Source organism: Palaemon carinicauda, chromosome 38 (genome assembly GCF_036898095.1).
Source record: "Palaemon carinicauda isolate YSFRI2023 chromosome 38, ASM3689809v2, whole genome shotgun sequence".
Taxonomy (NCBI): domain Eukaryota; kingdom Metazoa; phylum Arthropoda; class Malacostraca; order Decapoda; family Palaemonidae; genus Palaemon; species Palaemon carinicauda.
In genome coordinates, this window is record NC_090762.1 from 56,802,999 (window position 1) to 56,826,865 (window position 23,867).

At 33.4% G+C, this 23,867-nt stretch overlaps 2 protein-coding genes and 1 long non-coding RNA gene across 3 annotated transcripts in view; 1 reads left to right on the forward strand and 2 right to left on the reverse strand.

Moving 5' to 3' along the window:
- Window positions 1-12,942, reverse strand: part of LOC137630648 (uncharacterized) — a 92,260-nt gene extending 79,318 nt beyond the window's left edge. The window contains exon 1 of the long non-coding RNA XR_011041746.1: window positions 12,597-12,942. This is a non-coding gene — a long non-coding RNA (uncharacterized lncRNA). The remainder of the gene's footprint in view (window positions 1-12,596) is intronic.
- On the forward strand, window positions 5,062-10,632 carry LOC137630206 (C-reactive protein 1.4-like). Its single transcript, XM_068361658.1, has 5 exons — window positions 5,062-5,211; window positions 7,419-7,561; window positions 7,856-7,991; window positions 9,015-9,232; window positions 9,610-10,632. The coding sequence occupies exons 1-5, from the start codon at window positions 5,181-5,183 to the stop codon at window positions 9,901-9,903; spliced, it is 822 nt and encodes a 273-aa protein (XP_068217759.1). The 5' UTR covers window positions 5,062-5,180; the 3' UTR covers window positions 9,904-10,632.
- Window positions 12,943-15,447: 2,505 nt separating the features above from the next.
- Window positions 15,448-23,052, reverse strand: LOC137630649 (uncharacterized). Its single transcript, XM_068362263.1, has 3 exons — window positions 21,938-23,052; window positions 20,701-21,711; window positions 15,448-20,082 (listed from the first exon to the last, which is right to left on the reverse strand). The coding sequence occupies exons 1-3, from the start codon at window positions 22,998-23,000 to the stop codon at window positions 19,844-19,846; spliced, it is 2,313 nt and encodes a 770-aa protein (XP_068218364.1). The 5' UTR covers window positions 23,001-23,052; the 3' UTR covers window positions 15,448-19,843.
- Window positions 23,053-23,867: the final 815 nt, after the last annotated feature.

The following is a 23,867-nucleotide window of genomic DNA, read 5'->3' on the forward strand; positions in this document are numbered from 1 at the left end:
CAGAGCGTACCAATGCGTGCCATGCGGGCCCAAAACTTTGAAATGTTTAAAGTTTGTGGCACGCATTGGCACGCACTAAATGGCCGTGAACGATGCGCCAACTGGAGTGAACTGGAGTGAACAGTGAGGGAACTGGCGTGAACTGGAGTGAACTGGAGTGAACGATGCGGGAAGTGGCGTGAACTTTATAATGAAGAGAAACAAAAAGGAAACGAAAATATTAATGAAAAGGAAAGAAAAATAAACCTAGTAAATTTTTATATTTGCTGTTTTAATGTGAAAAGAAAATGATATCTTATTTCAAACTATTTCTATAACTTTATAATGAAGAGAAACAAAAAGGAAACGAAAAAATTAATGAAAAGGAAAGAAAAATAAACCTAATAAATTTTTATATTTGCTGTTTTAATGTGAAACAAAATTATATCTTAAAAATTCAAACTATTTCTATAACTTTATAATGAAGAGAAACAAAAAGGAAACGAAAAAATTAATGAAAAGGAAAGAAAAATAAGCCTAATAAATTTTCATATTTGCTGTTTTAATGTGAAAAAAAATTATATCTTATTTCAAACTATTTTTATAACTTTATAATGAAGAGAAACAAAAAGGAAACGAAAAAATTAATGAAAAGGAAAGAAAAATAAGCCTAATAAATTTTCATATTTGCTGTTTTAATGTGAAAAAAAATTATATCTTATTTCAAACTATTTTTATAACTTTATAATGAAGAGAAACAAAAAGGAAACGAAAAAATTAATGAAAAGGAAAGAAAAATAAGCCTAATAAATTTTCATATTTGCTGTTTTAATGTGAAAAAAAATTATATCTTATTTCAAACTATTTTTATAACTTTATAATGAAGAGAAACAAAAGGGAAACGAAAACATTAATGAAAAGGAAAGAAAAATAAACCTAATAAATTTTTATATTTGCTGTTTGAATGTAAAAATAAAATGATGTCTTATTTCAAACTATTTCTATAACTTTATAATGAAGAGAAACAAAAAGGAAACGAAAAAATTAATGAAAAGGAAAGAAAAATATAAACCTAATAATTTTTTATATTTGCTGTTTGAATGTAAAAATAAAATGATGTCTTATTTCATGCACACACTTATTTTCCTCTATTACCAATCAAGACCCAAAACTTTTGTTTTGAATAAAAATGAACTGAAAAATAAACCCAAGAAATTTTTAAGTTTGCTGTTTGAATGTAAAAATAAAATGATGTTTTATTTCATCAACATACTTATTCTTCTTTATTACCTTAAAATGAAGGGCAAAACAAATTTTTTCTGTTTGCAGTTTTAATGTAAAAATAAAATGATTTCTTATTTCAACACACTTTTTTCTCTATTACCTTAAAATCAACAGCCTAAAAACTTTTCATGTTTGCTGCTTTTAATGTTAAAATAAAATGCTTTCTTAATACTTGTACATATTTCATGTCTGCTATTTATATGTAAATCAAATGCTTTTTTATTGAAACTAAAATAAAGGGCAACAAAAAATACAAACGAAAAAGATACGTTTTCTTCTCCTCAATGCAATGGTGTCTCTGACAGAAAGCATTGTTGTCTCTTCCGAACCCAATCCAAGAATGTCCTCGGGTTGGAGAAGCCCCGTTTTTATATGGAGTGGCCAATTCGTGAACTGGCGTGAACTGGCGTGACCAATGCGGAAACGATGCGGAATGATGAGTGAACTCGCGTGAACGTGTCGTGAACGATGCGCGAACTACGCGTGCCAATTCGTGCCATCGCGTGAACGTCGCGTGAACGTCGCGTGAACGATGCGCGAACTGGAGTGAACTGGTCGTGAACAGTGCGCGAAAAACACCAGTGCGTGCCAAAAAGTGGCACGCACTGGCGCGCATCAATGCGTGCCAGTGCGTGGCAAAAATGCGCCTAAGTGTCAGGGGGGCTTTAGTCACTGTCTATATAAGCTTGCCGACCAGGGTTCGATTCCCGGCCGGAGCCAAGCTCTTGTCTTTGTGAGATTTCGCCTGGGGCTCTGATCCCGAGGTCGTTAAGAGAATCCAGACATTAATATATCTAAATATATATGGCTTATTTGAATATGAAAAACACGTAAAAATGTGCAAAATTTATCATATATATATATATATATATATATATATATATATATATATATATATATATATATATATATATATATATATATATATTATACGTATGTATGTATGTACGTCAAATGATTATATGTATAACTGCCAAATATGTCCAAGTCACCATACTTAAGGGATTGAAAGGGGGGTTAAAGTTTGTGTGGCGCATCTGAATTAGAAGTGAAAAAAATTGGTGCATGGTAAATAAAAGGTTGGCCCCCCCTGTCATAGAGTATGTTTCCATGCGCAATGTTTCAAGGTGAGACCCAAAGTACGTTAATGGGAATTTTTCGTGTCAAAACGTAACATGAATCTGTCGGGTTCTTAAGACATTTCGCTTTTATAATAATATATGAATTTATGACTAAAACTGCAACTATTAAAGAATAAATATCATATCTCTATTCAAATACAAAAGAACGTTTAATGTGCCCTTTAAAATGAAATATCTAGAAAACTCTACAAGAGTTTATATACTGTAAATGTACTCCAAGTAAATGGCGAGTATTGTCAGGGCAGATTATGGCTATATAGTGAGTTGACCTTGGGTATTCCAACGCTTGAGTAATCAAGGTCTAGGTCTAGGACTCTTAGAGAGAGTATTATGGTCTAGACCTTGTTAAATTGTCAAAATAGTACTAATTTCAAATAACAGTTCACTTTTCTCGGCATTTAAGAAAAATCCCCTTAAGATTTCTTTATTAATGCTTCAACTAATAATGTATAAATAACTACTTTAATCAATGAAGAGCACAAAATTACCTGAAAATAAGCAAAACCACTTAAAGATACACTCACACTGGTGTAACCGGATTTGAATCTGATTAGCGCATCCTTTCCGTAACACCTGTGCAACGTTCAGTCCGGAGATTTCCGATTACGGGTTCTGGATTTTACCAGCCTAATGTCATTACAAGAATACTATTTATTACCAATCAAGTTTGTCTAGTCATTTTTGTTATTTGCTAGAAATGAATCACTTCGGGTTTCCCGTAAATAGGTTCCTGTAAATATATAACTGTGTCAATATGTTGCGCAACATCATGTTATGTTTTCGTCAATGTTCCCAACGTACGTATAAGTGCGTAATTTTGTGTTTCGTACACATGGAAATAAGCATGTGTGTATACGGGTTTTTCCAGGATCATTCGAAGGGATCAGATTTCCAAGTAGTAATGTGCCCTAAAGTCTTAACATTCTTTTAAGCATAGGCTGATATGGCCTTAAGCAGAATGACACAGAGACCCACGTTTACTTAATGAAAATGGGAAGAAGTAAGAAAATATCAAAGTTGATCCATTTTATACATAAATCTGCGTTTGGAAGGTCTGAAGGTTATGAACTCCAAAAATACACTTACAGATGAAAAAAAAAATGAAATTCAACTACACAAGCGTAGCCTACCAATCACAGATCTAAGAACGCTTTCTCCAAAGTGTATTGCAAGCACATATCAATACATTCGCATTCATATACGTCAATAGTAAAAAAAAAATGTATTATAATTCAGAAAGAAAATAAAATGTTCGAATAACAGAGATCAAATGACAGTTTGTAATGGGACGAGAGAGAGAGAGAGAGAGAGAGAGAGAGAGAGAGAGAGAGAGAGAGAGAGAGAGAGAGAGAGAAAGAGAGAGAGAGCAGTTACCTTTGATTCAATCCTGTCAAGAAGTTAAACTAAAACAGCCCCGAATAAAAGAGTATTATAATGAAACTGGTGTGAAAAATTGATATTCACACAAAGCACATTATCTAATATAGGCCTGATCATTAAAATTTTAAAACCTCAGCGAGGTAAAGCTGGTGAATTCTAGTCAAATATAGATTAAATGGAGGGTGGATTTTTTTCCCCATAAGATAAAACAGTTAAGTGTAAAAGGAATGAGGAGTGAAGTTATTATCCCCATGACAATTTTTTTTATCTAGCTAACTGTACTCATTCATTAATGGACAGAAGATTCAGATTAAACCACATAACTTGCTTGTGTTAGCCTAGTAATATATACATACACACACACACACACACACACACATATATATATATATATATATATATATATATATATATATATATATACATATATATATATATATATATATATATATACACATATACATATGTATATACTGTATATACTGTATATACATATATAAATATATATATATATATATATATATATATATATATATATATATATATATATATATATATATATATATATATATATGTATATATAATATACATATAAATATATATTTATATATACATATATATATACATATATACATATATACTTATATATACATATATGTACATACATATATTAAATATATACATGTATACATATATATACAAATATATGTATATATACATATGAATACATATATATGCATATATATATATATATATATATATATATATATATATATACACATACACATATATACATATATATACACACATATACATATATATACATACATATAAATATAAATATATATATATATATATATATATATATATATATATATATATATATATATGTATATATATACATATATATACAAATATACATATACATAATATGTATACATATATATACATATATACATATATATATACATATATATATATGCATATACATATATACATAATATATATACATATATATAATATATATACACACATATATATATATATATATATATATATATGTATGTATATATATATATATATATATATATATATATATGTGTGTGTGTGTGTGTGTGTGTGTGTGTGTGTGTGCGTGTGAGTGAGCTGTCAGCGGCCAGGAAGTGCAACGTACGTAATGATAAAATCCCTTCTATGATATTTCCGGTTATTCTATGTCAAAATCAATTATCTCTGGAATAGTCAAGAATTGGAAAAGTTCTCCTAAAGATCTGTGTTTTACGCCCAACTTGATCATTCCTTTGTAATTTTCAAATGGGCGTGGCCTAACAATGATATATAAGAAGGTCCCGCCGTATAAGATTTTCAGTAACTCGGACTAACTCCTAGGGTTGGATGTTCAATTTACGCTTAAGTGACAAAATAGGTAAGTGATTGTCGTATCTTATTTTTTGTCTCAATATTTTTTTTTTTCACTGTTTACAGAGCTTTGCTCATTTCAAAGTCTTTGCTGTGTACACCATTAAATTGTTAGATAATGACTGCGTACAAGATGAAGAGTTACAAATATTAGGATGCAAACGAAGTTAATTATTTATTATAGCAGATGGGTGTATCCTGTTTACCAGATTAAAAAGTTAAAATATTAAATTGCATATACATAGGCCTATATATATATATATATATATATATATATATATATATATATATATATATATATATATATATATATATATACACGTACAGTAGGCTATACTAGTGTAATATTACACAAAATGTCTGCAAGAAAGCTCTATACCTACAGCTTGGAAAAATTTCATCATTATACTAATTCATAAAAAGGTAGACATAAAAAACCTGAAAAACTACCCTCCAATATGTTTACTCTCGTAATATACAAACTATTTACAAAGATCTTAATAGACTGAATAAGGCAACTAGACTTTAATCAACCAATATAGTAGGCAAGCTTTAGAAGTTGATATTCAACTGACCATATCCAAGTAGAGAACCAACTAATGGAAAAATCTGCAGAGTATGACAAACCACTATGTATAGTATCTATGAGAAGGTTTTTAGAATCCAGACATCAATGTATCAAAAATATATATGGCTTATTTGAATATGAAAAACACGTCTAAATGTGCAAAATTTATCATATATGTATATATATATATATATACATATATATATATATATATATATATATATATATATATTATAACGTTTATGTACTTTATATATGCACATGCACTCACTCATAGATGTGTATATATATATATATATATATATATATATATATATATATATATATATATATATATATATATACAGAGAGAGAGAGAGAGAGAGAGAGAGAGAGAGAGAGAGAGAGAGAGAGAGAGAGAGAGAGAGAGAGAGAGAGTATATATATAAATATATACTGTATATGTATGTATGTACACATTTATGTATGTATTTATGTAAATTATGTATATATGTATGTATCTATCTTTCTATCTATATATTTATCTATATACATATATCACATGTATTAACATAGTGATGAGGCAAGCTCGTTGCCCATCTTTGTAAAATGTAATCGGGCTGAGTCCCCTGTAAGCTGTAAAACGTCTTTGCAGCATCCCTTCCGCACCCAGTTTTTGTACTCAATGCAGCGCAAAATAACCGATAGGGGAGGGAACTTGGTTTGAAACGGATTTCTCCACTATGCCATGTCTCCATACATCATCGACCTGCTTTCCATCCCCTGTTCACATTGCAGATAACTACCTTAAACTACCTTGGCTTGACTATGAGGTGGCCATATTGTGAGCTGGAAGCAGGGAAACAGTCCATCACAAGAGTGTGCAGTGAACGTTTGGCATATAAGCAAGGCAGTGGCGCCCCTCATATGATTCGTTTGGGAATGAGAAAACACGCCTTGAATTTTACCCCAATGGTGGTGTGGAACAAAAGTCAGAATAATTACAGATACAATTTCGGAAATACACGAATTTATATAGTAGCAGAGAGAGGAAGATAAACAGTGACAGAGGGTAGGGAGGTAGAGTGGGGATGGGGAATGAAGGCTAGTCAATGATCTGTGGTGATATGGCATAAGTGGGGGAATCCGTTTAAAACCAGGTGCCGTACCCTATTAGCCTTTTCTTGCCGAGTTGAATAAGGTCACTTACCTTAACTCCGCTCCCTCTTCATTTCTTCCACCTGGCCGCCCATCCTCTCCACTTTAACTTCATAGTTCAACAGCAGGGTTTCCCACAGTTGCACGTCTGTCCTGAGTGACCTCCCTGACTCCGAGCACTCCATAACGCGGCATAATCTTCTTTTAAATCAAATCAAAATCAATTAGGTAGAATTGGTGAGACACAGACTTGTGTCTACCAGGTCCACTGATTGGTCATAGCCTTCCGTGTTCCACTCACAAATTTGTAAGCCTAAAAATGAAGCATGGGGCGGGTACAGTCTTGTTATACCTAGATTGTGGGGACTTAGAACCTAGATTCTATACAGCCAAAGGACTGTGTAGTTCCCATGATGTCCCATTCCTTTACAAAAGAGGAATGTGTGTACTGTAATAGATATAAAAGTGTGTTTTAAATCTTGTTATAACATGTTATGTATCTTTGACAGAAGGAACAATGAACAGTCGATCTTATTCCCTCTTGGTGCTGGCCCTCCTTGGAGCCAGCTGTGCAGCCTACACTCCCACGACAGGGTATAAAAATCGTCGCCAAGTGACCGAACCATGTCCAGCTGTTCTACCTTTGTCTAAGGTAGGTTTAGAAAACAGTTTTAATTTTTTACCCTTTTATCAAACCCCATATATTGGTAACCATGATAGCATTTGGTATTTTGAAACCTGTTAGAAACTTTTTCTTCTCTTGGTAAATCAATGTAACTAGATTTGAATTACTGATAAGAAAATTGTACCTTTTAATGCATCGAATATCAAAATACTTTCTCATGCATCATTTAATTACTATCATTATCTTTGTTTTTTGTTCATATCTATCAGGACATTTCAAATCACCTTCGAAACATCAAGCTTATAATTCTTTCTCTTTTAGGTAATGATGAATCAGTCGAACTATGTCCAGTATGTCTATTATGCCACACCAATTCCTGACCTGCAAAGTTTCACTTTACAGTATTGGTTTAATTTATACAATGCAGAAAGGATTTCCACCACATTTGATTATACGGGTAAGTGAAGTCAATTTTTCCATTCTATTTTAAAAGAATCATTAAATGTAAACGATATCAAAACACGTGATCTCAGCTGGCATAAAGTGTCGAAGCGGGAAAAATCAAATCGACGTTTAAAACGTGAGAAAACAAAAAGTTGAAATGAGAATTGTAGCTTACTTGATGAGGCATGGCCAAGACATTATTATTAGAATGATTAAAATCATAACAATTGTTATAATTGTAATAAATATAGTAAAATAATCATTGTAATAATTCTAACAAAATAATAATAAAATTGGCAGTAATGGTAATAAATTGATATTATGAATATCATTGTTATTCAAAACATTCGCATACTCATTCTCAACATAAAAAACACAACTGATTAGATTATAAAACTTATTCAAGATAAGAGCGCCATATATGATAAAAGAAGATATAACAGTCACAAAAGTTATATTTTCATAGTAACCAACAAAACTGATATTATTATAAACAATGACCGGAAATTATAAGAAAGTAATTAAATTTTCAAGGGAAAATCTAAGTTACTTAAAGGGAGATAATTTATGTATTTCTTATCTGGATTTCCCAGTCGTGACAAAATCACTGTCGGGTTCAAGACTTTTGGCCATGGAGTAATGACGTCATGTGTCAAAGTTTAGCAATGACGTCATTATGTCGTTAGTTCAGTTGACGTTTCGTAACGTAAATAACTAAGGAATAACGATAGAAAGAAACTGAAAATTGTATTAGAAAGCTGAATAAATTTTCTATACAGCACCTGTAGCTTTATGAACGGATGACGCAAAGGTGCTTCACCGGATCCTCAGAAGGACTTTATCAGTATAAATTTGTTATTATCTGCTTGAAATGAGAGATTTCCTATGCACTTGCGACAAGAAACAGATATGGTCTTTTAAATAATAATTAAAAAAAAAAGAATAGCAACAGCAGGGACTGCATAGAAAAACTCACACACTCAGAAATATAATTGTGCAACACGCACGCGTATAAATCCAGTCATTTCTCTTCCAGTGAGAGGTCCGACCAACAGCACCATCAGGATCAACCTGCAAAGAGGTCAACCACAGAGATGGTTCCTTTACATCAACGAGATTTTGGTCAGCAACGTGATATCTCCCCTTATCAGAACAGGCGAATGGCACTTCATGGTCCACTCATGGAACTCCTGGACTGGTTCCTGGAGCATTTACATGGATGGTGTCCTCTTGCAGGCAGGTTCATCTCCAGAGGTAAGGGGACAGAGATCCAAATCATTTCAAAAGTACATACCTTACATGTTAGGAATAACGTGTATTTTGATTCTGATATTTAATATACTTTTCATAAGAAAGCAAGGAATGAGTCAAAGCAGTCTAGATAACCTTTTTCAAAGTAGAAAATCAATTGAACAACACAACTGTTATTTTTTCTCAAGATAACCATCTTCATACAATAAAGATTAAAACTAAAATTGGAAATTATCTGGAGAGAGAGAGAGAGAGAGAGAGAGAGAGAGAGAGAGAGAGAGAGAGAGAGAGAGAGAGAGAGAGAGAGAGAGAGAGAGAGAGAGACCTTTGGAAGTCACATAGACTTATACATAACATTTGATTCCATTTTCGGAATGCAGGGACGTGGTCTAGTCGTACGCGGAGGTGGCGAAGCTTATTCTGGACAGCGACAGAATACCGACGACGGTATGGACAGGGGTGAGGGTCTCGAGGGATGGATGACCCTTTTCCAGATGTCGGTTCGTCCCTTATTGAACCCGGCCTCGCCGCAGACTTTGAGGATGGTTTCTCGCCTTGCCTCTTCTTGCAATGGTCAATTTAATGGCGATCTCATAAGTTGGTCTAGGACCCCAAGGAAAGGGTACGGTGGCCCACAAGAGACTCCGGCCCGGCCTGTGTGTGGTAATTTCTAGACCTCTCACTGGTTCTACCATCGAGATTGTTTACACAACTCAAAATTACTTTAAATAAAATAAAAAATCTTGAAAGATTTTGAATGATCATTGTCTCTACTATCCCCAAACTAAAGAACTGGTTGTATTGCCGCCTTCTTATGTTTCTATCTTCCCTTTTATCATGCTATCTAGTAGTTTAATTCTTTAAAGACTTTACACTAAAGTTCTATGCAATCCTGTTTCCTCACCAACCTTACGACATGCACAAACACAACATATCGACACAAATTCTCTTATCATAGCAATAACTTTTAACTCTTCCTCCCATTTCATCAGTGGTCAATATTTCACGACGGGAGTTCCTAATACTCCACCTCAGCATCCTACCTTCTGCTAATTCAAGTTTCCATTTTACTCTCATTCTTAACGGCTAGAAACAGTCGCAGACCATTTTTACACTTTTCTGCAATTCTTCTCCAGTCTCTGCCACAAGCACTGAGGCAATAAGGATAGAAGAATTCCAATCATTTTTCATCCCAAATCCCTTAACTCAATATAGGCCTATACCTATAACTAATACAATTTCATTCATGTCTGTTTTCCCATAAATTGTTATTAATGTGCCATTTGTATGCTGGATCGTACAAGACAACTATGAAGAACTAAACTTTCTCATTCATGTCAGAACTAGCGAGACAAGACATTCAAGTACTGCACTATAAAACTAGAATAAAAATAGAAAACACATTTTCTCTTTTAATCTATCCTTCTTAAGCGTTCCCATACTTGAAATATTATAGTGAAATGCAAGGGGAATAATCAGGTCGTGAAACAAGTGTACCAGAAACATCAAGTGAATAAGATGAAACAGAAGTACCACAGAGAGATATTGAGCAGGTAAATAAAAGGCAGATAATTTACAAATTAGGTAACCAGCGTCAGAGTTATGAAGCATAAAATATACAAAACGAGTATGATGAAAATCTAAAATTCTTAAAAAAAACGTAACATATATATACCTCCTGTGTTTTTATATGAATGAAAAATAATTTCCTTTTGCCAGCAATTCAATTTAGAAATAAATTTCAAAACTCATCAAGCCGCCAACCATGAAAAAACATTTGGAGGCTAAACTCTGCATCTAAAGTTACTTTTAATTTTAATTAGCATGATTATCAAATTTACACAAAATTTCTTTAATTTTATCGAATGTAATTTATACGACAGAATGTACAGTATACTTCCGAATGTATACGACAGACAAACTTTGTAGGTCATGTAGTGGTTATAACTTTTACCGAAAACTCCCGGAAACCTCTTATAGATTATGTCTTTATATTTTACTTTAAAATAAATTAGTTCTTAAATGGCATTACGCGGGAATGGGATGAATTTCTCGAATTTCAAAACTTTCAGTTGCAGTGTTCACAAAGCACCAATCTTTACCAAACTTGGTATAGTCGTGTTAGGAGGTATGACCCATGATGAATGTGTAACATTTTGGACAGAGTACATTAAAGTACAAGTACACAGCAGTAATTTGAAAATAATTGCAATGTTAAGTAAATGGCAAATATTTTGTTAGTTTACATTTTGTTAGTGAACAACATTACGCAAAAACTACTGAACCAATTGTAACGTAACTTGGTGGACATGTGAGGTATGACTCAAGGGCAAATTCATTATATTTTGAAGAAAGTACATCGATTGTAAGAAATATGAAAAAATAATAACTTCGGCCTGGTCTCCAATAATAATAATAATAATAATAATAATAATAATAATAATAATAATAATAATAATAATAAAATTCGAATATAACTTGCACGGCATTTCCTCCAAGGCTTAGTGGGATCAGCCCTAGTCTTGTTAACTTTATTTTGTAATATATATATATATATATATATATATATATATATATATATATATATATATATATATATATATATACACCGATGGAACATGCAATCTTTGGTTGCAAAGACTCAAAAAGAAATGAAACTTTAAAGTTTACGGTTTGACCTCGGATTAAGACATTTTCCGAATGACTATACACATGATTATTATTATTATTATTATTATTATTATTATTATTATTATTATTATTATTAGGCCATACTAGCTAAGCTACAACCCTCGTTGAAAAAGCAGGATGGTATAAAGCCAAGGGCTCCAACAAGGAAAAATAGCCTAGTCAGGAAAGGAAATTAGGAAATAAATAGACTATATGAGACGTAATTAATAATCAAAATTAAACATTTCAAGAAAATTTACAATATTAAAACATCTTTCATATATAAGCAATAAAAAAAAGACCTTAGGCTTAACGCCAAGCAATAGATTGAAAGAATTTAGTGTTTATTAGTTTGTAGGATGGAGTAAAATTGATGATTACACTAAATATTCAGTGACAATGGAGATTTAAATAGGTCACTTGAGGCTAGTCTCCTGCAAATATATAACTAGGCCTATCCTAGGTTTATTGGAAATTAAAGTGTTGAGTTTACACACGCCTAACTAATATAAATATGTAACCTGTATGTAACCACTAACAACTAAATTATGAGAAACATACACAATAGTTGGGTGACCCTGATTAGTATAATGTAAGTAGACGGCGCTACCTTCTCCTTGGGGGTTTAAATCATGGAGGAATTGTGGGATAGTTAGCCTATATATTTGCAAAAAAAATATTAAATTCTAACACTTACCACTTGCTTGCCATCCGTCGGGTGTATGTATGATGACGGCTGACTTAAGAATACAGCAGTGTAAGGGGGTTCGCCAACACCCCGTTAGGTAAGTACTGTAGGTAAGGACATGGCTTGTAGGTTAGGTTAGGGAGGAGTTTGGTTTAGTTGGTAACTTGGCGTCCATGTTTTATGCTCGCTGATATGCAAAGGCTCTCCCTCCGTTTACATCTCCGTTTCAATTTAACGACCGAACCAAGATGCATTTTGAATTGAACTACGTATGAGCTTAGCGAGTCTTAACCACCCAAAATATTACAACAAATGCAACTCAAGTTCACATAATTGTACCACTCTCGATCCTCGAGTCGTCAGATCCAAGGAGGGAAAATGGGAAAAACTCAACAAGGATATTATAGTTTGGTATTCAGTAAAACTGAACATGGACGTTAAAGCGACAATAGAAAAATATCAAATAATGAATTTTCGGTAATTTTGTCACTTAAGAAATAATAGTTCATAATCTCGCCACGGAAACGTGATTACACAACTAATAGTACGAATTATATGGGTGGCATATGTAATCCATAAGTGCCACCTAAGTATTGTGACCAGGAAAATCAATAATTAACAGTAACATAATTGATAATGTACAGGGTAGTTTCTTTTCTTTGGAATTTGCGGACAATATTAGTAGGCCAATTATTATTATTATTATTATTATTATTATTATTATTATTGTTGTTGTTGTTGTTGTTGTTGTTGTTGTTTGCTAAGCTACAACCCTGTACTCAATATTTTTATTATTATTATTATTATTATTATTGTTGTTGTTGTTGTTGTTTGCTAAGCTACAACCCTGTACTCAATATTTTTTTTATGAGGCGCGTTTGCATAGACTCTCGGCGGTGCCCTTTTAGCTCGGAAAAGTTTCCTATTATCTGATTGGTTAGAATTATCTTGTCCAACCAATCAGCTATCAGGAAAAATTTTCCGAGCTAAAAGGGCACCCCTGCGAGTCGGTGCACATCTGCCTCACTAAAAAGAATTGACTATAGTTGGAAAAGCAGGATGTTATAAGCCCAGGGGCTCCAACAGAAAAAATAGCCTAGTGAGGAAAGGAAACAAGGGAAAATAAAATATTTTAAGAACAGTAATATTACAGCAAATATCTCCTATACAAACTATAAAAACTTTAACAAAACAAGAAGATAAAAAAGATAAAATAGTGTGCTCAAGTATACCCTCCAGCAAGAGAACTCATACCCAAGACAGGGGAAGACCATGGTACAGAGGCTATGGCACTACCCAAGACTAGAGAACAATGGTTTGATTTTGGAGTGTCCTTCTTCTAGAAAAGCTGCTTACCATTGCTAAAGTCTCCTCTACCGTTACCCAGAATAAAGTGGCCACCGAACAACGATAGTGCAGTAATCCCTTAGGTGAAGAGGAATTGTTTGGTAATCTCAGCGTTGTCAGGTGTATGAGGAAAGAGGAGAATGTGTAAAGAAAAGGCCCGACTATTCAGAGTATGTGTAGGCAAAGGGAAAATGAACCGTAACGAGAGAGAATCCAAGGTAGTAATGTCTGGCCAGCCAAAGGACCCCATAACTCTCTAGCAGTAGTATCTCAATGGGTGGCTGGTGCCCTGGCCAACCTATTACCTGTGACTGTACTTAAAAGGCATTGGGTGGTTAATTTTGATTAGAAGTTATTGTACCGAATGTTTATTTTGATGTTTTTAATACGAAATCAAGGCCATACGAGTCGTCACAGCATAATGCATTACAGTTCAAAATCCAGAGGTTAGACAACCAAGTTTGTGAAGCAAATGAACATGAATTACGGAGTACATGTACATTAACACCCAAGAATTGTGGAATCCTTAAACAAGGTTGTATATACTGTATCAAGCTCCACAATCTTCAATCCTTACCTATTGCAACTTTTACCTTGTAATATTAGTTTTTTATGAGGTTTTTCTTTTTTTGTATAATCCTCGAGTTTGTACAAGTTTCTTTCTAGCACCTCCTTGTGGCTTAATCCTATTGTTTTTAATACTATCACTTTCGTTCTATTCCAACTGTAAGTTATCGACTCTAGGTGAACGAGATTGTTGCTGGATTGAGTCGAGGAAGTACAGTGATATTCTTATTACTAGCTAAACTAAAAACCTAGTTGACAAAGCAGGATGCTATAAACCCATGGGCTCCACCAGTTAAAATAGCACAGCAAGATAATAACGAAAGATAGAATAGTGTGCCCAGCGTACAATGGTTTGATTTTTTGGACTGTCTATCTAAAAGAGATGCTTACAATAACTAATCTCTTCTCTCCTTACCAATTGGAAGGTACCCACTTTACAATTACAGTGTATAAGTGCTGTTCTTTACGAGATTAGAATTTAAATAGGCCACACCAATCGGTGTGTGTAAGCAAGGGAAATACATGATATAACTAGAAAGGGATCCAATGTAGGTATCTACCCTGATAAAGGACCCAATAACTTTCTCGGAGTAATATTTCAATAGGTGGGCGATGCTTAGACCAACCTACTATCTACAGTATAAGGTCAAAGGGAACGTACAAAGAGCAAAATGGCAGAAAGAAATACACAATTCAAAGGAATTACTACTGCCTACAGTGAGCTCAAATTGTATGCTGTTAACCTGCCACCCTCCACCAGAAAGTTTTTATCCAGCATTTCAACTTACACTCTGCTATATTGTATCTTCTTTTCTCAACTTATAAGAGAACTAAGCTTTGGTCGAGTCTTAATAATATGATGGTGGTTTAGTCAAACTATGACAGTGCATAACCCAGTAACCATAATCTTATCTTTAGAAGTAGCATAACAGGGCAGTTAAAACAAAAAAGTTTTCCAAAGTTTATGTATATTTAAATTACATCATAACAGCTGTTCACTTTGTGAAACTGCTCAAGACACGTATCAAAATAATTATGTATTTACACTGAAACAAAATTTACAACGAGAGCATTTACAAGTATCATGCACAGTCCCAAGATAAAGAATAAAAAAAAAATAAAAAAAAAAATGGGTAAAAATAACAAAAAGGTATATAAACTTCCTGTTAGTTTAAAGAGCATTAGGTAAGACTTTAAATAAAAGTTGTTGCGCATATATTACATTTGACTATGACACAAGGTAATGGCTGTAACCAGAGACAAGTTTCTCATCGATTTGTCACGTGTTTACAAGTACTGTACTCGGATTTGTAGACATATGACTATCCTAAACACAGATATTCCCTAACCTATGACTGTTAGTGAACACCTGTATTTAACGGACATGCAATATTTCCTATTCTATGCACACAATACTTAATTCAGTATATTCTTCCAGCAAATTTGATACTATATATATTCCTTTTAAGTACACATAACCATTTACAATATTCAGTTTTTGCAAAAATTAACTCTTATTTCTAGGTTACTCTGGCTGACCCTGCGGTAACATTAGGCGAGAACAGTTTGTAACAAACTTTTCACACACACACACAATAGCATTCATGAGTATTTCATGTAAACTAGAGTAACAAAATGACAAACAAAAATTAGATATGACATAACTATTTAAAAAACTGCCAAAATGAAAACTTTGTCTTTTAAATTAGAGATATTTGATTTCTTATGAGCTTTTACTTCCTTCACGAGTTTACAAAACATTATTTACTAATTGAGTATCTATTGAGAGTGCACATTACCACCTCATGGATACAAGGATTATTAATTTTAGGCCAGAGACCAGACAAGGCAAAGTTACATTGTGCACACTGGCTTTAGAGAATTAGTTATGTATTGTTGATAAAAATATTAGCCAATGCATTATTATCCATGAAAATGGTATGCGACACTACTACTGCAAGACCCACTACCAGAAGAATCCAGTGAAGATGTCATTACCAATGATAATTAAAATCCCTTTAATGTTATGGTAGTTTTGGTCTTTGTAAAATATGTGCTACTTTCTTTTCAGAAGCATAATCAAGTTTTGGTGGGTCTGCATCTATTAATGCAATGTAAATTCCTAAGGCTGATCAAAAGTACTGTACTTGAAACTGAATGTTATACCATACTGTAATTCTTGAGTATTATCATATCTCAAATCCAAAACAATATTAAAATTTCTTCAATATCTGAACCAATGTACCACATAATAAACACATCCCATGCATACACAGTGTAATCTTGAAAAAAGTACAAGTAAATTTGCAAAAGTATGCGGACAAGAAAATGTATCAATCAGCAAAAGGAAGAATAAAGGAACTGAAAAAAACAAAACCCTAGACATAATATTCACCAGCACTTTATTCTTGGGCTTTGAGATTTGTGGGAGTAAAATAAATATCTGCTAATTCATAAAATGAAGAACAGTGCAGGAGAGGAGAGACATAGACATCAGAAATGTTCTCTTCAAAATATTTTCATTACACCAAAAGTCCTCAAACCTCAAGATTCAAACTTCATTTTGAAATAAATTAATACTGTACTGAACTGAAATAAAAAGCAATTTCTTAAAAAAAAAAAACTCACGGGTGAAAAATTAATATAAACTTATAAATAAATCCTATAATCAATAATCATTCGACCAATGAGTCTAATGAAATATATCACAGCCCTTGACATGTGGTCTAAAGTCAACTATATGAGGAAAATTTGTGTTTTTGAAAATTTCCTAATCAGATTTCCTTGTTGAGGGAGCCATTTTGTTGCTTAGGTATAGGAGTAGGCCTACCAAATGTACTGTTATTGAAATGAAACATGGTACCAAAATAACTACAGTACTGTTATAGTAAATTGTAATCAATTAGTTAAAAAGGCAAGATTGACAAGAAATATTGGTGAATTTCTATTACTGTACTGTATACTTTATCCTCATTTCAACCTTTACATTATTAGATTTAACATTCACTCAAGTAACACAACTAAGTATATGATTATATCTCATCTGACTGGCAAGTGAAATAAATCCCACCGCCACATTATCAAAAACTTGTCTTAGCATGGTACAGTACACAAAATAAAAAAAAATCTTTGAAATACCAGAGTATTCTTCCGAGTATTGAAAGTTTCCTTTACACCGGAAATTAAAAGAAAAAAAATCTTCTCTTTTTTTTCATCTCAATCTATTTAAGTGTAAATTAATACTTTGACACAAGTTATCACTAAATGAAACAACCCTAAGTTGGTGCCCTGTATAGATATCCCATTTGTACACCATCCAACACATGATTTTTAATCTTCAACTTTTGATTCGACACATCATCAACCCTTTTACAGAGTGAAAATTTCAAACCAGTCCTGTACAAATGTGATTCAAGAGGCAAAGTTAAACTAAATCATAAATAACGTCATTTTCATCAAAGATATCATGGAACGGCTGAAAATGAATCAGATTAGAAAGTTGCTATTAACCCAACACTTTCTGATTTCAATACAATAAACATTTTCTTTTGATTTATATCTGTATTGTAAAAAAAAAAAAACTATTTACAAGCCATATATAATACAAATATGCCCTGATGTTCATACTTTGTCTTACAGTAACAGTTTGAAAAGCAAATTTTTCAATCAAATAACACTCTCTTGAGCATATTTAAATCAACCTTAGATTATGAAAGTATTTATAAATTACATATCAAATCAAAGACCACGTCTCTGAAAAAGTTTTTTTTTTCAAAACCACAATGCTCAACACACAAAGAGAACAGAAAATGAAAAACAGCTCTAATCTGTTATATATAAATATCACTACACCTCTTCGAGTTCCTTTCATGAGCAAGAATTCTTGTGCTGGTACATGTCCTGGCTATCAACAAGAAATACAATAATCACTAGTTTTGCATTATGCCATATGTATTTCTAAGAATTAATTTTTGGTTCTAATGTAGAATAATTAGTGATAATTTTTACAGCTTAAACACAGCAGAACCCAGTGCCTAAAAAATTTTAGACAACAAGAAGCAAACAACATGAGCAGTACTGTAGCAGCCTTTGTGGCACACTAAAAAAAAAAAAAAAAAAAACTAATGCCATCTATTGTAAAACTTTCAGGGCTCTAGAGCCGATAAATACCTGAGTAAATGGATTAGGAATATTAAAGGGCAGCGGTTCAATGAGGCACACAGTAAGAGATCACAGCGAGGTGTATTGACTGGATCTATTCGTTTATGACTTTTTCTCTTAAATTTCAATGAATTCTTCAAAATTTTGGGGATACGAAATTAAAAGTTGAAGTAATCTGTGGTAAGGCTACTTAGATTTTGTTATAACTGATACAGTATAAAATTAGTAAAGTTAACGCTAATTTCTCAACTGCTTTAACTTTAAGTCTTATACTTTGAACAGTTAAATCATCAAGAGCAATAGAAAAGTATATAGCATATGGTAGTAGCTACTTCAAAAATTACAAAATATAAATAAAAATAGCTACTGTAATTTCCCATTTCAGGTAAGGTAATCCTTTAAAATATAAGGATATCAATTTATCGTGATTACACTTACAATTTTTTTCATTTCTTAAGTCAACAATCACAGTTCCTAACATTCAAGAAGAAAGCAGTTAAAGTACCAAATACTACTTTTAAAAATATAAGTTACAGAAATAATCAACAAACAATAAACCTGTGGTTCTCTATATAGGAGGTTATATAAAAGAATATGTTAAAATTGGCACTTATTCACTAATTCCAACAATTTTGGATGTGCTTGGTCCAATCTGTCTTTGGCACGTAAACAAACAAAAAAAAATCAACAGGCCTGCTGTTAGATATTTTCCACTGGTGCAAAAATTTATGGTCCATTATCAAGCAACATCCTTATGTAACTGACTAATTGGTTTTCACTGAACACAGTACAGTACTTCACATCTCCTAGTGTCATTGAAATAAATACTCACAACTGTTATCTTTGTACTTATCATGTCACAATTTCATCATTGCCAGTCTTTAAAACAAAATCTTGTCACTCTTTTAAGATCTAAATACTGGACACCAAAAATTTTATTCAATGGTACACGCTTGTTAAATAAAAAGAAAAAAAATCTATTACATAATAGTGACCATTTGAGTATCTCCGATATATTAAAAACACAAATTATTATTTCTGTCCAATTACACACCACATTAAAAGTCTTGGCCAATCCTTTTCCATGCGGAAAAGATGCGAGTGCTTTGTGCAAAAATTTCCTGTCATGTATAGAAGTCTAGAGTCATTTACTACATCGAATTATCTAAATGAAACACCAATCACAACTTTGTTTCATGAGTGTTGGCCAAATTTCTGTGAAAGGCCGCATGGATACGAGCTCTTAACGGATGCTGCGGATGAGGAGGGGATTCAGTGACATTGTTGGTGGTGTGGTTGTGAACAAAACTATGATGATGATAATGATGATGGTGATTATGATTAAGATGGAAATGTACAGTATTGTTCAAACGACTAAGACTTTCTTCAAAATCCCCCTCATCACATGAATCCACATCACCTGAAAAGAAGAGTTACAGGATATGAATTCATGGAAGAAAATATGAAGTACAGTAATCAATTACCATCCAATCAATGAAGCTCCAATTTGTGGAAACAAAGGACACTTTAAAACTACCACAGGAGCAAAGAACAGAGCTTCAAGCTTTTAAAATCTAGAAATGTAACTTGGTGGTCTTGTTAAATTATCTGATGAAATATTTACAATTAAGGGCAAAGGAATGATAATACTATTGGGGCTGAACAAATTCTGCCTATGCCAGTTTCAGCACAGATGCCAAAAGTACAAGATGTCTTTTACTTAAAAATGGTGAGGTAAGGGAAGAGAAACCATCAATTTGAATGGAAGTTTAGCAAATTGGACATCCATAAAAATGGTCTGTTGAATTGTAACACTTCAATTGTTATAATTGTAGGGGGACTAAAAGCAACCTAACGAGTTAATTTACTGTATTTACAAGGATACTATGCACCAGTGAGTTTTATATCAATTAAAAAATTTTCAATACTATACCATACCTAATTACATCCTGATCTCTGAGCTTTATATATTTGCAATTAACATATTTTTTGGAACTAGGGATATGTATAAGCAACCATATTTTGATTTGAGACTTACCATCACTAGAATTAGTTGAAGCCATAAAATGATCCGTTCTAATAGCTTTTCTTGATTTAGGTCTTCGGTAATATTTGAATTCTCTCGGGAGTGTATACGATCTTGGCAAGGATATCTGACTGTCAAGATCAGATGGTATCCTGTAAGACTTATATATTACTTTGTCTCTGTTATCCGCATTTTTATCAACCTTACGATTCCTTCTCTTGATAGAAGGCTTAGAGTGACTTGACCCACTCATGTCATCTGACGGTAGGTGGTAATTGTTACCATACTTCCAACGAGGATCCTGATAGTCATAATATATTCTTGTATTATCCAAATAATGAGGAGCAAGAAGGATCTCCGGGGTCTGCGAACGCTGTTTACGATGCGCTGGAGCCGGCACAGGAGCTGCTGAAGGCTCTACTACTAGATATGTATAATCAAGCGGTTCTGGTTTTAGCCAAGGTTGCTTTTTGGATCTTGGAATGGGCTGCCTTAGGGTTCCTGATTCTGAAATATCACTGGGATGAGGTCGCTTCAACTTTCCAGCCTTAATCTCTTCCTCTATCTGACGTAATTCTGCAATCTGTTGTTGTTTCTTCTCTTGCAGTTTCTGCTGGATATTAACCCGTGATCCAACACTACCCTCGTGATCACTAGACAGAGATTGAGGTAAAGGTCGCTTCCAGAATGGTACAGTACGGCCATTATTATTTGGTACGGCAATAGAAGGAATAACTGGCACAGGAGGAGGTACAAAACTAGTGGGTTTCTTTTTCTTCCTCTTGATAACTGGATTAAATCGGCAGTTGAAAACCCCAGGAGCATGCAACCCATCTGGGTTGTACATATGAGGATGTAGTTGATGCTCACGAGTTTCACTTGCTAAATTATTGAGCTTTGTACCACCACCATTCTGCTGAGGATTAGAGGCAATGGTGCTATTGTCACTTGCTGAAAGCTCGTTCAGGTAATATGGGAAAGGCATCCTATGACTCTTGTTTGTGCACTGGCCGAGCTGACAGCCTGAAAAAATAAATGTGTAAAGATTTTTCTCTTAATAAAGTTGGCAGTAAAATATATATAGAACACTATTGAGGATGATTATTCTTATTCAAAAGCTTTTACTAAAATTCATGATGAATGTAATAGCACTAATAAGAAATCAAATTACTATTATGAACATCTTAACGACATACAATAAAATATATACATTATTTCTGGGTTACAGTATGCAATAATTCATACTCACCTGTGCAAGATGAATATGTATTGATAGAAGAAGAGATGGCATAATTGTGCTTTAAACGTTTCACGTGGAAATGCTGATAGTAGAAAATCATGAACACAACTCCAAACCCAAATGCTATGAAAACCAGAGCTGCTACTGGATACTGGTACCACGGAGTTGTTCTTAGCCCTCCTAGCCAAACAGCTACAAGAAGTGTGTTTTCTAGCAACATTGTTATATAGAAAGCAACCATCTTCTGACGAGCATTTATTTCCTGGAGATTTATGTAGCAAAAGATGTAAGAGAATGCTATCAACATTGAAAACAATACCTTTTTTATCATGGGCATTCTTTCACCATGGAAAACATTTTTAGGGGATATAAGCCAAAAGAACATTGAAATCCAATGCAGGAAAATGACAAGGAAAACCCAGTACCCGTACAACGTGGCGTATACAGTCAGAGCAAGAGAGCGCGATGTTATGGTGCCCAAACGCCAGAAGAACTGGAATATAACACCAAGCCAGGTTAAAACCAAACGATGAACATTGTGGCGCCTCACATTCTTGTTAAAAGAAGCAAGAGCCCAGCATACACTAAACAAAGACAGAGCAGTCGAGACAATATTAAGATCTGTCAATTCTGAAAGAGAAGGCTTCCGCCAAATAAGGTACAGCTGAATGAGCAACATGGGGGCAGCTTCGCAGAAGGCGTGTACGAGCCGCAGCATGCAAAGGTCCCTAACTTCATGCTTCACATAGCGTAGGTCCACTGGAATGAAGAGCTTGAAGTAACGCCACAGAACACCCCCTTGGAACAAATGCAAAAGAATCATGAGGCCCAAATCACAATCCTTTTTGGCCAAGTCCTTCCTAAGACTGGAGAGATACCATTTCAGAGAACACAGTTGGCAAACAACGAGGGAGAGAAGAACGCACGATAAGGATAATGTGAACCATACCACCTCTTGCTGGTCATACAGTGTGTAGATGGTGACCACATCAAACACCACATCACAGAAGTAGGATGCCAATGAGATGATGTTGAAGAGCACATCACAGAGTGGAAGGAACTCCTGGGCCATCGTACTTTTGCTAGACAACGCTTACATCCTGCTGCCACTGGTGTTCGGCACCCCACCTGAAAGAGAATAATATACAGGTACAGTAAATGTATTGATTCAAAAATCAAAGTAAAGTATCCAAAATTTAAAAAAAAAAAAATAAATAAATAAAAGCAAAGAAACTTTTCTTTTCTGTACACCTTTTTAATTATATTTTGGAAAAAAGATCTGTACCATCAATTATTAAAAGTTTGTTAAAAAAATTTAACACTTGTCCCAATATGAGTATTCATCGACAAACAGGAGTTTTATGTTATATACAGTATTATCCTAATTTGGGATATTATACAAATACTTTTGTACTAGCGTAATATATAATCTAATTTTCCATGCTTTAAACATGGATTAAAAAAATTGCAACTACACAGTAAAGTCAGAATTTAGAGCCAATCTCATAGAAAAAAACTGAAAATCATTATACTGTACCTCTTCAAGGGTAACCACAGTACTCGTGAAAATGTAAATTCAAGCAAAACATTTAGCATGAAAACTGCATATCTCAAATAAGAAAACACTAACTAAAAATGCAAAAAATTCCTGCGCGTATCGTCTGCTGCACTCATGTTAGTATTACCTAAAAGTGTACCATTAAGTATCACCACTAACTACATAGAAACTTATATCTGCTGATATGAGAATATGGATTAAAAGTCCACCAATTCTGATTAAATGGTAATGGTAAATACCTATACAGTATTTCAAAACCTGAAAGGGTAGTTCGGTGAGCTAATTTTTCAATCAATAGTACACCTTTGAGAAATAGGAAGAAAAACTGTACCAAATGTATAAAATTTAAGATGGTCAATTGACAAAATGTACCCATGTACA

Excerpts from the sequence above, each read along its gene's own strand:
- LOC137630649 (XM_068362263.1), bottom strand. The coding sequence starts at position 23,000 with ATGGCCCAGGAGTTCCTTCCACTCTGTGATGTGCTCTTCAACATCATC. Across the intron at positions 21,712-21,937 it reads TACATATTCATCTTGCACAG|GCTGTCAGCTCGGCCAGTGC; the intron begins GTGAGTATGAAT and ends TTATTTTTTCAG. Across the intron at positions 20,083-20,700 it reads TTCAACTAATTCTAGTGATG|GTGATGTGGATTCATGTGAT; the intron begins GTAAGTCTCAAA and ends TCTTCTTTTCAG.
- LOC137630206 (XM_068361658.1), top strand. The coding sequence starts at position 5,181 with ATGTTCAATTTACGCTTAAGTGACAAAATAG. Across the intron at positions 5,212-7,418 it reads ACGCTTAAGTGACAAAATAG|AAGGAACAATGAACAGTCGA; the intron begins GTAAGTGATTGT and ends TATCTTTGACAG. Across the intron at positions 9,233-9,609 it reads AGGCAGGTTCATCTCCAGAG|GGACGTGGTCTAGTCGTACG; the intron begins GTAAGGGGACAG and ends TTCGGAATGCAG.